Source organism: Protomyctophum bolini, assembly GCF_963924005.1.
Source record: "Protomyctophum bolini genome assembly, chromosome: 8".
In the NCBI taxonomy this organism is placed as follows: domain Eukaryota; kingdom Metazoa; phylum Chordata; class Actinopteri; order Myctophiformes; family Myctophidae; genus Protomyctophum; species Protomyctophum bolini.
The window spans coordinates 6,826,856-6,845,866 of NC_137869.1; the positions used below are offsets into that span (position 1 = coordinate 6,826,856).

Consider the following 19,011-nt stretch of genomic DNA (forward strand, 5'->3'; position numbering starts at 1 on the left):
TAGTAGCAATTTACAGCATGCAAGCCGCCTTTGTTTTTAAATGGTCCCCCATTAGCACGGCAAAATGGTTCACACCTATCGGCCGGAGATGTGCTGCCCAGTCCATCATTTGGTCTACGCTATACGCCCCTGGTGCTGTGGCTGCGTATGGATCTTCCACACGCTACCTACCGAGTGTAAGATTAATAAAGTAAAAATAGACAATAATATTACGTGTTGTTTCTTTCCCTTATTGCTGTGGGAGAGTGCAATCGTCCAATCCACCATGGCTTAGTTGATTGGACTATTGCACTCTCCCACAGCAATAAGGGACTTAGTGACTACGCAACTCAAAGCAAGGGTGAAAACCAACCATTTGCCTTTTGGCAAATGTTTTGGAGGCGCTGTGTTTAGCTGTGTTACTCATTCCACGAACGCCCGATCCTTACAATCTATACCTCGTTGTAATGGTGACTAATCAACGATTAAAATAATATACAATGTTATTATTAAAGTGGAGAAATAGTGAACCAAAGTTAAGTTTCCCAACTTTTGTTGCTGAGTTTATATATGGACACATTGTTTGGTGCTACCGTGCTGCTTGACAGTCTAGATGGGTGAACTACCCCGAGAAAATGAAATGCAAATAAAAAGAATAAGACAATAATAGTTTTATTTAATACCCACAGCAAAAGGTAAACAGTAAATTAAAATAAAGTAACTAAACCAAGAATGATGATCCTATCCATCAAGGTTAGTGGTATCGCTTCTGTCAAGGAACCCTATGGTCAAGGTTCAGAGGACAGAGGACTCAAACTATGATTTTATAGAAGGCCTTTAAGTACATTTTGACGCAGATACTTTTTATTTGTACTTGGTACACTTTGAGTACATTTTGAATGCGAGACTTCTACTTGTAAGTAACGTAGAGTATACATCTACATTGCAGTATTTATACTTGTACTGTACTTTAAGTAAAACATCTGAGTTCTTTTCCCACCACTGGATACCTGTGACATGATGAGTTGTAATCGGGTTCACAACCTGTGTCAGCTGTCTTCGTCTCACTCCCCTGCTCTTCTTCATTCCTCTCTCACACCACAAAGCACATATATATGTAGTCTTTAACCCATTCTGACCTGAGATCAGATTCATACGAGGTTTCCACTGGACACACACTGGTCTGATGAATCCATTCTGACCTGAGATCAGATTTTAGAAAAATGTCAGTCGTTCTTCGATTTTTCAAAAATAGCAGACCTACAAGCTCGTAGCTCGCCACTCGGTGGCGCGCTATGAGCTTGTAGATCTGCTATTTTTCAATAGCTAAAGCATAACATGATGCTAACACCAAAATGGGTTCCCGTTCAGAATGGGTTAAAACGCATATTACAGTAACTCTTATCTCTTCAATATCGAAAGACTTTACAAATCAATGACATGCAATCACATCACAAAAATCTCAGGTTTTCACCAGTCAGAGCATCCAAAGAGAAGCGCCCGTCTGTACTGTACTGTACATCCCATCGATTCCCACACCAAACCCTCCCGGTCCCCCAGATTCCATCTGAGACCGCTGTTTTTGTAACTGCACAATCACATAAAGCTCTCAAGCTTATCTTCGCCACCCCACACTTCTTTTCCCTGAGCCCATGCGGCTAAATATCTCCAACACAGCACAAGTATCGCCCAGATAATTCCACGGGGTCACGGAGGTGCCAACCCCTGGTCTGACAGGGGGGTGACGTAGTGCTTCTCTTATGGACCCGTTCCGTTCCCTAGCCTGGCTTTTAAACGGGCCCAGATTGACAGCCAGGGAGCCGGGCTAGAGGTGACGTGTGTCAAGGCAAGACAGACTGGATAGTAAGGCAGTCAGTGCCCTAGATGCGCAGTGTTGTAATTCCGCCCCTGGTTTTGCCCCTTCCCTTAACCCATTTAGACCTGACATCGAAATTTAAAAAATGTCTTCTATATTCTGACAGTTTTCTGAAAGATGTTTCTGTGTCAGTGGTCAAGAACCCCAAAAATGATATGTAATTGGCCACCGACCCCCATCTGAAAATATGTCGTTCCAGGAACCCCCCAGAAGCGAAGATTTGAGTTAAAAACGTTCGCTCTGAAAGTATATATTCAAAGATTTGTGCCACATTTTCACGATTTCTCAAAAATAGCAGACCTCCAAGCTTGAGCTATGAGCTTGTACTGTAGATCTGCTATTTTTCAATAGCTAAATTATAACAATGTTTAAAACACCAAGGGGTTCCCGCCCAAAATGGGTTAAACTGGTGGCAGAGTAGAAGTACTCGGATGCCCTGGTGTGGGTACGGTATATGTACTGCAATTTTTATACGTTAAAAAGGATGAATCGGTGTAGAAAAAAGGATTGCATGCAGCCTTGTGCTATAATGGATTCCTCAATGACGCCTGCCCTATCTGGCTAGTGCAGCCCTTAAAGGACTGTGCTCACAGCTCCTTAAAGGACTGTGCTCACAGTCCCTTAAAGGACTGTGCTCACAGTCCCTTAAAGGACTGTGCTCACAGCTCCCCTACACAGTGCAGCCCTTAAAGGACTGTGCTCACAGCTCCTTAAAGGACTGTGCTCACAGCTCCTTAAAGGACTGTGCTCACAGCTCCTTAAAGGACTGTGCTCACAGCTCCCCTACACAGTTCAGCCCTTAAAGGACTGTGCTCACAGCTCCTTAAAGGACTGTGCTCACAGCTCCCCTACACAGTGCAGCCCTTAAAGGACTGTGCTCACAGCTCCCCTACACAGTGCAGCCCTTAAAGGACTGTGCTCACAGCTCCCCTACACAGTGCAGCCCTTAAAGGACTGTGCTCACAGCTCCCCTACACAGAGTGTGGAAAATGGCTTACTATGACAGCTCTTAGCTAGTGTCGGTGCTGTATGTGAAATTAACCCTCGCTGTGATGGTTTGTCTGGAGTGACATGTCCCTGAAGTGAAGGAAGCTTACTATAATGTCGCTCTCCACAGTCATTTGCACACTCAATACAAGTATGAATGACTTTAGACCTAGTTCATGCTCCCTGAATGCTTATTTTACTCATTTTAAAGGGCTAATTCATACGTCATGGTCACACTACCGCATTGCTCAACAACACGCTTTTCATTTGGAAAATCTTTTAGTTTTTTGTCGAAGAACACGGCCATACACTGAGGTGTAATTAGGCTTAATGTTCCTGAATGCATACACTGGGGATGCAATTCTTGCTTAATGGCTCACCTGACCTTTGCGAGCCCTCGTCTCCTCCCCCTTTCCCCGTAGCAAAGCAATCGATAAGGAAGCCATTGTGCAGCTCAGGCAAGACGAGGCTCTCTGGATATCACAAGAACAAAATGCATTGCCCTTCATTTATCATGCTAGAGTATACGACCTAATTAGATCTGCAGAACGGACGCATGCCCATTTACTCTAAAAAATCGCTATTTATGTATTTGAACTTGATTTCTTCAGGTGACATACAGTATCAAATTCACAGTCCAACTCAAAAGGTGCGCGAGTACATTGAGGTGGTTCACAATCATGCGTGGAGTAAATGAACAAAAAATCAGATGTGGCGCATGTTTTAAAACAGATTGACATCATGAATATATCCCTGAATTATTTATCTCATAAAAACTGTACGCAAGAACCTCAGTCACGTTGACAATTTCATTAGTCTTGGAGGCTTCTTTTCACCAAGTCTGATAAATTAACGTAGACTCTCGTCATTAATACATAGTTTGATGCTGAATCATCGTCCTTGCCTCGTGCCACAAAGGGCACCGAGGCAGCAACACGTACTGTAACCGAGGCAGCAACACGTACTGTATATCCACTCACTCTATTAGGCGGCCAAAGCAAATTGACATATTCAGCATCACCGGTTTTAACCCATTCTGACCTGAGATCAGATTCTAAAAGATTCTTCTACATCCTGACAGTTTTATGAAAAAGCTATGTTTCTATGTCAGTCGTTCTTAGATTTAAAACAAAATAGCAGACCTACTGTACAAGCTCGTAGCGCGCCACTCGGTGGCGCGCTACGAGCTTGTAGATCTGGTATTTTTCAATAGCTAAAGCATAACATAATGCCTAACACCAAAAGGGGATCCCGCCCAGAATGGTTTAATTGGTAGCCTGCATGCCACCTGTGGTTATTGTTGGAGGGCACTGTTAATTGTAGGTGGACCTTCTGAACACCTGTTGCTTATAAATGTGCTATTTGCATTAAATCTCAAGTTTATAAGTCCACGGAAGTTTCGTGAATCTGATTACACAAGTTTCTTATGTGGACAGATTTATTACGTATGTGACGATCAATGAGGTCCATTGGCATTTAGAGGGGCAGGTGCTCAAGTGCACCTTGTGCAGCGTGTGGAACCGGCCGGTTTCCTTAATAGTGTGAGATTTATAGATTTTGGGGCATAAATTATATTATTTATGCCCCACGATCTATACATCTCACACTTTTACAGAGTAGAAGCTTGTTTTTATCAAGAATTGATCAATGTGACCATGGTCCACAAACTCAGGTCAAAATGGGTTAAACCAGTGGGCAGACATAACCTGAATACACTGAAGAATTGGGTTTTGAAGACCAGTGCAACAGCTACTATTGGAGCACCCCTGCTCCAGAACACTGTACTATAACAAGCGAGTAACCCATTTTTGGTTTCCTTACACCTGTATTTATATGAATAACTCCAGTCCTGATCTACTGGGACAACACAAGGAAATACTGTACCTGGTTCTCCCAGCATTCCTGATGGATTGTGGCCAAAGAAGGCAACACAGTGACTGTTATAAATGTAAGCCATAAATCATGCAAAAAGCCTACATCCAATTTTTTTTTGTCTTTTCTTTTTTTACTTACTTTACAGATAGTTTGTTTGCTTTTCCCTGTACTGTAGTTGCCTCTAATCGATTAACAATCGGTGGCTCAGGGGTAGAGTGGCTGGATGGTAACCACAAGGTTGCCAGTTCCAAAGTGTCAAAGGTCAAAGTGTCCTTGAGCAAGACACTGAACCCTTAATTGCTCCCGATGTGCTGGTTGGTGCCTTGCATGGTTTCCGCCGCCATCGGTGTACGAATGTGTGTGTGAATGGGTGAATGTAATGCACAATCCAACCTTGGATAAAGGCGCTATATAAATGCACCATTTACCATTTACCAGTCGACTATAGACAACATTTGGCCAATCATCCGATTTGACGATACAAATCCTTAGTCGGGTACAGTACAGCCCTACAGTATACAGACTGTGATACTAGCGTCATTAACCTGGAAATGTCTGCAGGAAATGTTGAAGATCAAAAGGTCTAAGCATCTGTCATGCATTTTAAAACATTATATTCATGACATTTTGCAGATGGGTATATTCTAACTAACTTTGCATCTCTGTAAAAGAAAAACAATCTAAATAACAAAAGGGAATGAAGTGGAGTCTGAAGAGATGAGTTTTTTAGACTGTGTGGCAGAAAGATTGAATGCGAGCAGGAAATGAAGGGAGCACAGAATAGAAGCAGGGCCGGGGGGGGGACTCATGTAAATGTTAGGAGGTTGAACACCAGGTGTGCCCCAGCACTCTATAATAGTGTGACTGAGAGAGAACATGCAAACCAGCAGGGAGCCAGTTGCAGTAGTCAAAGCCTGGAGAGATGACTGAGGCTTGGATACGGAACTATAGGCAGAATGGTGTTGAAGGTTCTAAACCGCCCGATGGTATAAAGTGTATAAACTTACACAGGTCAAAGTACTGTGGGGGGGGGGGGGGGGGGGGTAATCATTTAGCTGACTACTGGCCCTGCTGAACCATATTTCACCCGTGTTCCTAAAAGCATGCATTGATTCCACCAGCAACACTGACCGCATTAATCATGTTTAAACTCAATTAACTGCTGTTTGCTACAGTACATCTCTCAAGCCTGTCATTGCATAGTTTATCGTAGGCTACAGAGTAGATTCATTGTCCCAAACTAACAACAGTGGCTTTTAAAGGACCACTTCACCACTTTTCAACCTATCTTCATATAATAGGTCCTCACTAATAATAAAAAATGGCGCAATTTCTTTCTACTCGGTCTGTGTCTCATAGGAGGGCTGTGGGCAGTTCAGAAACCGTCTTCCAGTGACATCATTGATGGGGAATACAAGCTAATAGAAACTGCAGGCTTTCTAGTCCGGAAAAGTTGCAATGCGAAAATGGAAGCCATCGTTGATTATGAAAATCTAAACATTTTTGTAATTAATCAGCCTAATAATGATGTCACTGGAGGACGGTTTCTAAACTGCCCACAGCCCTCCTATGAGAGACAGACTGAGTAGAAAAAAATCGTGCCATTTTATAATGATTCTTAGCGAGGACCTATTATATGAAGATAGGTTGAAAAGTGGTGAAGTGGTCCTTTAATAGGGGATGGTCTAAAATCTACAAACCTATAGAAATGGACTTCAAATTCAGAGTAACCTTTTGGTTTCCAGGGCCAATAATATGGTACCCAGGCAGGTTTGTCTTAGGTTCTGTAGTCTTTCCAGGGCCAATAATTATGGTACCCAGGCAGTTTTGTCTTAGGTTCTGTAGTCTTTCCAGGGCCAATAATATGGTACCCAGGCAGGTTTGTCTTAGGTTCTGTAGTCTTTCCAGGGCCAATAATATGGTACCCAGGCAGGTTTGTCTTAGGTTCTGTAGTCTTTCCAGGGCCAATAATATGGTACCCAGGCAGGTTTGTCTTAGGTTCTGTAGTCTTTCCAGGGCCAATAATTATGGTACCCAGGCAGTTTTGTCTTAGGTTCTGAATAGTCTGACAGTGGCTGCATTTTGTCTTCCCATGTTCTCACTTCATCTTCTGTCTCATTTAATTGAATCTCATCCCATCCTACTCATGTCATCTCATAGCAATTGCTTCTGGACTAATCTCATTCCACCTCGCCACCTCCCGTTGTCTATAATTGAAGATGTAGAGAGCGAGGAGTATATAGGCCTAGAATGCCTTTGAATGGAAACTAAACTAGCATCGTGTAATGTTGTGAAATAAGGAAGAACATTAATTATACATTGACGTTATTATTGCCATTACTTACTCTGGCAACCTGGAAAGCATAGATGTACAAATTGTACATGCATGCTGTGTGTGTGGGGGGGGAAGCCAATATTTCACAATCTACAGTAGTATATATCCTTGCTGTGTACGTGGGCATTAATGTAGGTTACATGCATGGTACTACAGTATATAATGAAGAGGCCGGGCTACAGGGCAAACGCTAATGGTGCAGAAAAAGTCCATAAAAGCTGTGCTGGCAATATTTGGCTAGTCAATAAAAATGAACATACAGTAATTGAATATAAGCATGTTCCATCATGAGCCGGGCGCCCACTCATAATAATAACTCAAGATAATAACTGAAGCCTCCACGAGGGACCAAATAAAGGACACACATCGACACAGTGTGCTATTATATCTCCACATTCTGATGTAATGGTGTAATTTCATATTAAAACGGCTTTGTATCTCAGAGACGTTTTATGGATTTTTATTTTTTGCCGATTGTTTATGTAGCCAGCATTGTCTTGTCCCCGAGGCTCCTGGACTATATCGAACCTGCCATAACGGTGTGAGGCAGCAGAGGAGAGGAGAGGAGGAGAACTCATTATAGGCATCGCCTTCAGGGGTTCAGTCACGTTTATTTTTTTTGACACAGCAGTTAGACAACAATGGGCCACCAGCATTGCAGAAAATATAGCACAAGGCTTTTATATAGAATCCCCCCTCCCCCCACACACACACACACACACACACACACCTCCCCACGAAATTGGATGGCAGAACAGAATGGCAGTATTTCCATACCTGAAGCATGCATCGACCAGAGTCGCTCTGTTCCTGTCGCGGGGGGTGGTGAGGTATTGCTGAGTCAGTGTCTAGTCTCTGCAGGCCTCCCGCTAAGAGCTAGTTTTCACCTCTCGCTTTTCCGTGCACACATTAATCTGCCATCACCCCCTCCTACCTACAAAGACTTAATATATGGATAGATTTCACCACGAGCACCATTTCAAATGAAAATTAATTCTGGTCAGGGTACAATCGTCGCGGTTCACAGTCTCTTTATGCATATATCCACAGGAGGGGCGCCTGCTGTGATTTCGTTGCCATTTTATTAGATGAGAACATATCCAATCAGATTGGTTTCATTTTGTTGGTGCTGTGTGATTGTGTTTCCTTTCTTTCTTTAAGGTGTCATAATGCTAAAACTCTGGCCTCTTTCCTTCACTTTGCTGCCGGAGGGTTTAACCCAATTTGACCTATAGGAACGAATTCTACAAATGCCTTCTGAATCCTGACAGTTTTCTGAAAAACTTGAGCTAAAAAAACGAACACTCTGAAAGAATATATTCAAACATTTGGGCCACATTTTCACGATTAAAAAAAAATAGCAGACCTACAAGCTCATAGCGCGGCACTCGTTGGCGCGCTATGAGCTTGTAGATCTGCTATTTTTCAATAGCTAAAGCATAACATAATGCTTAGAACACCAAAAGGGGTTCCCGCCCAACGTGGGTTAAATAAGCGGATAAACATGTCCTTGGTCGAGAAATATAATGAGTCACGATTTGATAATTAAAACCATCAACGATGAACGCTGTGCCTAATATTCCTAATTGGATCACATTTTGCCGGCGGGAGACTGATCAGTGGCCACTAACCCAATTTGGACTGTAAACGTACAGCTCCTTAACATCACTCACAGGGATATGGTTATATTTAAACCATACAAATTTCCCTTCCGCAAATGTTTATGTAAGGACTGAGTCTACCTAGTGTGTGCAAGGCTGTTTTAGAGAGCACTAATGGGACCACCCATGATTTGTTGTTTCCATCCATGGTTGTTTTGCCAGCAAAAATGGAAGCTAAGTTAACAAAAATTGATGCCATGGTGTTTGGGGAAATGCATTTTTTTTTGTTTAGGAGAGTCATTACACTGGCAAGCCAGTCATCCTGTTTGTTGTTGCCTTTGGTTGTAATAATAACCGATTTTGGGCGGGAACCCTTTTTTGGTGTTTTAAACATTATGTTGTAATTTAGCTATTGAAAAAATATCAGACCTACAAGCTCGTAGCGCGCCACCGAGTGGCGCGCTACGAGCTTGTAGGTCTGCTATTTTTGAAAAATCGTGAAAATATTTATTTCAGAAAACTGGAGGATTTAGAAGATATTTTTTTTAAATTTCGAGGTCAGGCCTAAATGGGATAATACCAACACTGTCAGTGCTTTAGTGGAGTAGTAAAAGCATTCATCCATCCTGATTCCAATGGGCTTCCAGGAAGAAGCCATAACTGCCTGAGTACTCAGTGGTTGGAGTACATGATGAGTCTCTGACTGAGAGTCTGCCATTATTTCATTTCCTGCCACCGCCGCCGTATCAATATGGACGGATCAATGCCCCGCTAATACACACCGCCTATTTCAGGAAGCCAGGAAAGTAATCAAGAGTTCCGCGGAACGCCCAATTCTGTTACAGTAGATCTGTTACAGCCTGGAGGACTTTGCGGTGGAAATAATGGTTCACTTTTTTTTTTGGGTTCAATCTCGAAAAATATTATATTGCCGTGTGCGATTGTTTGCCGCTGCAATATTCAGTCTCCTGGGGTAGAATATATGCTGTTGTTGTTGTTGTTATTTGTTCCCCTTCTGTTCCGTGTTCTCTGTTCTGACAATTACAGTGTCTCCTCTGTTTTTTCCCATTTCCAGCCAGGAAGTATGACAGCGGCGAATATCTAAACATCACCGGTATCACAAGAGACCAGGCGGGGAACTATGAGTGCAGCGCTATAAATGACATCGCCTCTCCTGACACCAAGACAATGACAGTCACAGTCAACTGTGAGTACCGCCACTTTCTTATAGTCTTTCCTTTCCTTTTGTTGTCCTTAATGGGCTGACAGGAACCGGGAGCCATCTTCAAGAGACATCAGTGATCCCTATAAGCATTCAGATGGAAGAGTGTCATGTGGCCCACTGGTATATACGTTGCCAGCGTATAGAAGTTTGAGAGAAAGTGTCCGAGCTTTGAGTTTGAAGTTAACTGAATATTTAACGAGAGAATCCCCTTTATGTCCACACGGGTAGGTGATTAATTCTCGCCGTGGAAAGGTCTGGCTGTTCTAAGGCCCATTTCTATTATGTCGGTAATGAGTCTTTCAAAAAGTCTGAGGAGACAGTAATGAGGAGACGAGGCATTAACCCATTCTGAACGGGAACCCATTTTGGTGTTAGTACTATGTTATGCTTTAGGTATTGAAAAATAGCAGATCTACAAGCTCATAGCGCGCCACCGAGTGGCGCGCTACGAGCTTGTACGTCTGCTATTTTAGAAAAATCAAATAACGACTTGACATTTTTAGAATCTGATCTCAGGTCAGAATGGGTTAATCAGACCCAGTGTTGTGTCCAGTGGAAACCTCGTATGAATCTGATCTCAGGTCAGAATGGGTTAATGAATGATACTGGGCTGCAGCCGCTGTGATCTCAGGGAAATCAACGTTTCTCTGTGCGATCAGGAAACGGGCGCTGGACAATTACTGTGTTTCACCCCCACAGTCTCATTGTGTCTCTTTCTTTTTAAAGTCCACCTCCCTTTTGCTCTTCCTTTTCTCCCTTTGCTGATTCACGTCTGTCTCATCAGTCAGGACAGGGGGACAAACGGAGGGCAGGGCTGACCCTTTTTATGGCTCCGTCACGGCCCACTTACCGATAGGTATTTAATCCATTGAGGCCTGATGTCGAATTTTTTACAGTTCTGACAGTTTTCTGAAAGATGTTTCTGTATCGGTGGTGCTCCATATTTCATGTCAAGAACCCCAAAAATTATATGCAATTGGCCATCAACCCCCATCTGAAAATATGTTGTTCCAGGAACCCCTCAGAAGCAAAGATTTGAGTTAAAAACGTTGGCTCTGAAAGAATATATATTCAAAGATTTGTGCCATATTTTCACGATTTTTCAAAAATAGCAGACCTACTGCCACTCGGTGGCGCGCTATGAGCTTGTAGATCTGCTATTTTTCAATATCTAAATTATAACATAATGTTTAAAACACGAAAAGGGGTTCCTGCCCAGAATGGGTTAATCATAAGGTTATATCGTGCAACCTTTCAACAGCGCATGTCTGAGATCGGTATCCTAAAAATGTTTCAAATGAAGAGTTTCTATATTCGCTGAAGTTTTGATTCAGATGTGCTGTACTTGGTCTGTGTTTTTGGAATTGGATTATTTTGTTATCAAAAAGATATTTTGGGCCCGCTGTCTCTGTGGAAAGAACAGGAACTAACAAGCTGTGCTTGAGAGGAAATGGTCGACGCCAATTACGTATGTCTCTTTGAGGCATGGCTTCAGAGATAATGGAGGACTGGAAATATCTTTGTTACTGAACAAAGACCATATTCACAATGACGGAGACGGCATGCTGTGGACGTAGAAGAGTTTAGATGAGTTTTCAGAGGGAGTTTGCTAAAATGTGGCTTTGGCTTGCAGGATCAAGTTATCAAACTGAATAGATGTATTGGGCAGACATTGTCTCATTAGCTGACACATACAACGGCGTTATGTGAATTTCAAATTCAACTTTCTTCTCACATCACAAGTTTACAGGTGTCAACCTGTCAATTAGACTGGCAAAGCATGGCCAATCTGAATATGCAAAACCTGACAGGTTCATCTTGGTCATACAGTATGAGCTCAGAGATCATGTATACCCATTTGGGTGAGTTGTTGACAACATCTGTAGGAGCAAAAAGGGTGCTTTGAAGGAAATCTTGTCAGGCGGATTTAGGGCATGGCCTACAGTATGTGGTGAGTTGCATTTTTTAGATCCGAGAGTTATAGGCCAAAAATGTGAAACGGCAGAGACAATAACAAGACAAAGATATACAATGTCAATTATACATAAGATGGTCAAGAATATAATAATATAAGATGTGAAGAATATGCCTCTTGTCTTGAATATTTGCCAGTCACACTGAGGGGGTCGCAGACGGTGATTGAAATAACCTATTTAATATGCAGGCCTATTCATTATGAATCCACAATGTACAGTATAATGCATTTTTCATAGCCTACTTACATAATAGGGATATATATATATATTTTTTAACACTTAAAATGTGTTTTTTTGTTTTTGTTTTAATGAATACTGTATTAACACAATTGTTAACAGTACAGATAGTACAGTCAAGGGTTATGCTAAAAGGACAACACAAAAAGGCCCATTGTGGTCCATTTGTACTCAATTCATCAGTATGCAGTCAGTAAGTAGCTAGCCAAGTATTGTATCTGCAAATCGTTGCGTGTACTGTATGAACTTCTCCGTGTACAAGGTTTGCACTTTATGGGTCTTGGTGGTTTGGAATTAACGTTCAAACTCAGCAAAAAGCTTCAGTATGTGATCGCAAAACAGCTGGGAGAAGGAAGGTCTCACTCTCTCCCCAAATCCCTGCTAATGTTTTGAACATGTAATGTAATGTTCTCTCAATTCAATTCAATTCAATTCAAAGGGCTTCATTGGCATGAGAAAACATACGTTTACATTGCCAAAACAGAAAGCACAATACAACAATACAGCAATACAATCAAAACAAAAAGTATGTACATTTGAAAGTCAGAATCTTCAATAGATTAAATTTCTATGTACCAAGATCACTGGATATATAGTGCAGGAATATACACAATGATTAGTCTTTAGGGTGGTTGTGTTCCATTTGATATCCTTCTCCTATCACAGCAACTCACGAATCTTGCTGCTGTGTTTGCACATTGTTGTACTTCGCCCAGCAGATATGGGAGTTTTTTTTTATCATTGGTCATTGTTTTCAAAATCTCTGTGTGTGTGTGTGTGGTTGTAATCTGTGGGAAGTATGTGTCTCTGATGTCTTGGTACAATGGACAGATGGTTGGGAAGTGTAGCTCACTCCACGTCCCCTCAGTTCCAGTTTGGCTTTGAAAGCAACCTCTCTTTATCCACCATCTTAAATTAATTCCCACCTGAAGTGAAAGACGGAGTTTATTGAAGGTTGAATTTGGGGCACAGGTACCGGGCGCTAAATGAGTTTTGCCATCCATTCCTCGTCGTCATTGAAATGTGCTGCCAAGCAGGACCTTTTTTTCCTTTTCTTTTTTCTGCCTGAAAGCTGTTTTTCTGTAGCTAAATCAAACACTCGCCAGCATTCTCCCCATTGCACTTTTTGCAGACTTGGCAATGATTATGGAATTTCACTTTCCAGCTGTTATATTTGATCATTGTACCTGTCATATCATTCTATGACAAGCACTATGCCAGAAAAGAAAATGTGCTGGGTTGTGAGAATTGCATAACATTTAGTACCTCGTTGAGACGATAGATAGACGACAGACTTGTGGGTTGGGTTACAGTTATAGGGGTTAAGTAGCATCTTTTGTTTTGTTATTAATTACCTGCAGCCAAACAGCAGTGTGAAACAGCATGGTAGCGAGAGGTCCAACTGAAGGTGGCTGTTCATAATGGTGGTGCTGGTGGTTCATAATGGTGGTGCTTTGGCTTCACTGACGACCAGCGAATGTGCCGAATGGTCCACCAAAGGACCACCAAAGGGTCCGCAAGATAGGGCCCTTAGTATACTGAAGAAAATGCCAGCACTCATTGTATGTCCTTTTCATATGAATGTATTTACCTCTGACGTTGTTAAGGAACGTGTTTGGGCCTGTGTGGCCTTCGTCAGCGTTAACACTAACGCTAATGAGCCTTGCACCCTAAGGACTTTATTCTAACCTGGAGGTTGTCTGCCTTCGGCAGTACTTTCTTTCTCCCTTAGTATACTGAACATCTAGTAGCCTACTTTTCCACAGGAAATTTACAGCAAAACGATGTTTTAACTATTATATTCTTTGTGTAATTAGAAGATTAGTTCCTAATAATGGGAGCATGAACCAATGCAGATAGTGAAACCGGTCTACAAGAGGCAGCCTCTATTTTTTGCCAAATGGGTGGAGAGCGAAATGAGTCAAATTGTACCCAGAACTGTATATAATCCTAGCATTAACCACCTAGTAGTAAAATGTCAGATCTGGGGAGGCCATTAATTCCCCCAGCAGGGCGTTGGGTCTTTGTAGGAATTGTTTGCGTATCCTTGGCGTCTTCCCAAATCCCAAATAAAGCTTAAAATCATTCTACGAAATAAGCGCTGAGGAAGAAAAATGGGTACGCATTGGAATAAGTACAAATATTTAGAGAGGGTATTCATTTCATTTTAACAGAATTAATTCAGGCAGCCGAAGATACAGTAACTTCAGTACCGATCATCGATCTTGATTACGTATGTGATAACTTATCAGTGGGGAATTAACAACAAAACAGCACCAGCTATTTCTTACTACTTCTTTTTTGCCCAAAGTCGCTTTTAATAAGCAGACATGGCAAGTCCTGTTTGAAGTTCTGTACAGTTGAGCCAATATGGCTCATAACTCAAGTATTGTTATATTAGTCTGTGATTTGTCTCGGTTACTGTATCATAATATCATTCAGCGAACAACTAGTCGTTACTCATGGTTCAAGTCTTTAGGTCTCAAAGCGTCCTCCAATGATCTATATTTCGAGGGAAACCAAACCACGGTCATGGTACATGTCCTTAACATATCTCCCCGTCCAACGTGGGAGAGCGGTTTCTCTGCAGTGGATAGACCGTAGAGGGACGTTCATACATGGGAGGATTGTGACAAATGGTGTCATTTACAAAGATAAGAGGCAGAATGAATGAATGGAGGTTGTCCATCGGAGCGTTTGATATGGCCACAGCAGGCAGAGGGTCCATGAAGCAGCTGGTTGCCACTCTTCACTGCCTTTCCACCACCCTGGTGCAATTCACCCTCTGTGAGGGGAAGGAAGATGGGCTCTGTCTGGCGCCATCTTAATCTATCATTCAAGCTCCACTCCCACACACCCACACATCAGTATATATTCACCGGGCGGCCCAGGCCGCTGGGGACCCTGTGAGTGATTGACATGCCAAATGTGGAATTAGGATAAAGGTGTTACTCGATGTCATTGTCGCAGGGCGAGGAGACGAAGATGAGCACCAGAGCAATCTGCCTAGCTGGCATAGTGTCGGCTCGCATGTGGGTGGGTGACGTGACATGGTGTCCCTGGCTGTCCTCAGTGTCACTCATGTATAAATAAAACATATATTTGTCAAAAACCTTCTGAATATTGTGCAGGACATTATGCTCCATGTGAACATACTCAAGATTAAAACATTTCATTCCTCATTTCTTCAGAATTTTCAACCAAACACAGCAAAAATCATATGGTGCGACTGTCCCGGCCTTGTTTCTCAAAGTAGGAACTTAAATAAAACTAAGGAAAAAAATGCTAAAATTATTTTAAAAATTCCATAAATATAATATAGATGTCTATTTGTGAGCCTAATCTTTTCAAAGTCCAAGCATAATGTTTTCAGTCATTTCTGATCAAAAAGATTTTGTCCCCCAAACCAAAATCATATTGTGTGACACCATTTTGGGACATTTCAACAGGCAATTGTTTGGACACCCATTGGGATAGAGAGGTACTTCTTCAGTAAGGCTGTTCAGCACTTGCATTACAATAGCATGACAGGTGTCTGTGGTGAATTATCATTTTAACCTTTTCATGAAATACGATCTTGTTGGAACGCTGACCAATGCGACTCTTCCAAGTGTCTGTGGGTGTGACACCTTTTTCATTAAAAAAGCTAAAGGTATTAGATTTTTTGGTCATAATTACATGTAAATCTATGTTGCTTTGTTATAGCTAGCATGTTGTTAGCATGCTAATGTGTAGCTAGTAGCCTCAATGTTATGTTAAGTGCAGAAAACGTAATATGGTGTGACACTTTATCATAATTGAGTGAGTCCGGTTGAGTGAACGCTGGCGCGACTAGCTGCCGCTGCTCTCCGGTTGTTTTTAAACTTTTTTATGATTCCACGCATCGCCTGCAGCAGACCTTACTTCTTTGGAACTTGGTATTGCTGATCTCCACCATGGGCTCATCATAGAACCATACTGTATCACCAGTATTGTGTTCTCCGTTCAAGCTCGTAGCGTGCTGGGGTTCCTTACCTGGAATACCTGGTTACTGCTGCTGCTGCTCGGCTCACCAGCCCGTGGAGACCATGGCGTGGATCTACAAGCTCGCTGTGAGCTTTGTGCTCGTGTGGACAGTTTTGTCCCTTTTAATCCATCCAGCGTCTGCACTGATCCAGTACATGAGCGCGGAGCTCACCCAACTCCGGTTCCTCCGCCCTGCCGCTCCCCCGTCTGTACTGCACCTCTTCCCGGACATCTCTCGCCCTCCTCCCCGTCGGAGATACATCCACCGCGGTTCCGGACGGAGTTATAACATCGACGACTCCACTGCCATTCCGTCGCTCTGGTCCTCCGGCCGCCGCCGTCCTCCAAAAAATACCAACAGGAGGGTGGATCACAGAACGCTAGCCAGCCTAGCTAGGTCGGCTAACGTCATCTTCTCCAACCAACACTCCGACGTCAACTTTGGACTCCTCAACACCCGCTCCCTCACTGGCAAAGGGCAACTACTCCAGGACCTCCTCATCGATCACAAACTAGACTGTCTCTGTCTCTGTGAGACCTGGCAAACCCCGGATGATTATTCACAATTAAATGACTGTATTCCACATGGCTTTGTTTACACCAGCAAGTCTCGTCTGTCCGGAAGAGGAGGCGGTCTCGCGATTCTATATCGCGAGACTTGGAAAGTGTCTACTGTTACCATGCCAACAGTGTCACAATCATTCGAGGCTGTGGCTCTTCAATTAAATGGTCCCACTCCTACCATTCTAGTCAACATTTACCGCCCTCCCAAACCAAATAAGGATTTTATTACTGATTTCACTACATTTCTCGCTCATATCTGCACACTTTCACCCAATATAATTTTGCTTGGTGACGTAAATATTCATTTGGACAATAACATCATAACAGGCATTGAAAATCTCCCCACCATCACCCCCCCATGCACCCCAGATCAGTTAGTCAGTATTTACAATGATGGCCTCCACTCCCTGCTAAATACACTTGCCCCCCTCAAAACCCGGAACATCTCATTTCGCCACTCTGCCCCCTGGTTCTCCCCCCACCTGCGCCAGCTGAAGGCCAAAGGCCGTCAGCTTGAGCGACTGTACACCAAAACCGGACTCACTGTACACAAACAAATGCACCATGCCCACATCCTCCAATATAAAAATGCCATCTCCTCAGCCAAAACCCAATACTTTGCAGACAAAATCACTGCCGGTGCCGGGAACACCCGGGCTCTGTTTTCGGTGGTTAACAACTCCCTCCGCCCCCCTGATTCCCTCCCCCCACACTTCTACTCCACTGACCACTGCAACGCCATAATGTCATTCTTCAACGCCAAAATATCCACCATTCACCATCAACTAGCCCCCCTCACGTCCGGTTGTCCTCCCCCCTCTGTTTCTAATCCCCCAGTCTCTGCACCTCTCTCCTGTTTCCAACTCCCCTCTCCCTCAGACCTATCCAAACTCATCCGGACTTCCAAACCTACGACCTGCCAACTTGACCCCCTGCCATCCCCCCTCGTTATAGCCTCCCTTCCCTCTTTACTCCCTCTGATAACAGCCATCATACACTCCTCTCTCACATCTGGTTCCATCCCATCTCCACTGAAAACTGCCTCTGTTACACCCTTATTAAAGAAACCTGGTTTAGACCCCAACAACTTCAGTAATCTCCGCCCCATCTCCAACTTACCTTTTTTAGCAAAAATCCTGGAAAAGGTTGTTGCAACTCAGTTACAGGCCCACCTCTCCAACAACAACCTATATGAACAATTTCAGTCCGGTTTCCGCCCCCACCACAGTACAGAAACAGCCCTAATAAAAATCACCAATGACCTCCTGTTAGCAGCCGACTCTGGACAGTTATCCATTCTCATCCTTCTCGACATGACTGCAGCCTTTGACACCATCTCACACTCCATCCTCCTCGACCGTCTAGCCTCCATTGGCATATCTGACACACCCCTACACTGGTTCCACTCCTATCTCTCCGACCGCACTCAGTTCATTCAGCTAAAATCTTTCATATCCCACTCCTCTCCCCTCTCCTCTGGTGTTCCCCAGGGCTCTGTCCTTGGCCCCATATTATTTATAATATACCTCCTCCCACTTGGCTCAATATTCCGCAAACACAACGTCAATTTCCACTGTTACGCGGACGACACCCAGCTCTATGTCTCCTCCACACCTACCTCCACCCTCCCACCACCCTCCCTCTGTGCCTGTCTTCATGAAATTAAAGACTGGTTCACCTCATCCCTCCTCAAACTAAATGGCAATAAAACCGAGTTAACCCTCATTGGCACTAAATCCTCACTCACCAAGCAGCCCAGTTTTACACTCACCATAGATAACTCCTCGGTTTCCCCCTCCCCCCAGGTCAAGAGTCTGGGTGTCGTCCTCGACAGCACCCTATCTTTCCATACCCACATCAATAACACCATCCGGTCCGCCTACTTTCACCTCCGCAACATCAACCGCCTCCGCCCTTCACTCACCCCCAACAACACTGCCATCCTAGTCCTTTCTCTGGTCACCTCCCGCCTCGATTACTGCAACTCCCTTCTCTTCGGTCTCCCCCACAAACTCCTCCATAAAATCCAACTGGTCCAGAACGCTGCAGCCCGCATCATCACCAAAACCCCTGCCATCTCCCACATCACCCCCGTTCTTCACCAACTCCACTGGCTACCCATCAAATCCCGCATAGATTACAAGATCCTCCTCAACACATTCAATGCCATCCATAACCTCTCCCCCCCATACCTGTCTGATCTCATCCATATCAACACTCCCAGCCGGTCACTTAGGTCTGCCTCCTCCACCAACCTCACTGTTCCCCCAGCTCGTTTGTCCACCATGGGGGGTAGAGCTTTCAGCCGCTCTGCCCCTCGCCTTTGGAACAGCCTTCCCCCCGACATTCGA

The 19,011-nt window shown here is 43.6% G+C and overlaps 1 protein-coding gene across 5 annotated transcripts in view; it reads left to right on the forward strand.

Moving 5' to 3' along the window:
• The window catches only part of negr1 (neuronal growth regulator 1), a 217,819-nt gene that overhangs the window by 129,109 nt on the left and 69,699 nt on the right, over positions 1 to 19,011 (forward strand). For all 5 annotated transcript variants that reach the window (XM_080770965.1, XM_080770967.1, XM_080770964.1 and 2 more), the window contains exon 4: positions 9,729 to 9,860. In XM_080770965.1, coding sequence (XP_080627091.1) covers positions 9,729 to 9,860 — 132 coding nt within the window. The remainder of the gene's footprint in view (positions 1 to 9,728; positions 9,861 to 19,011) is intronic.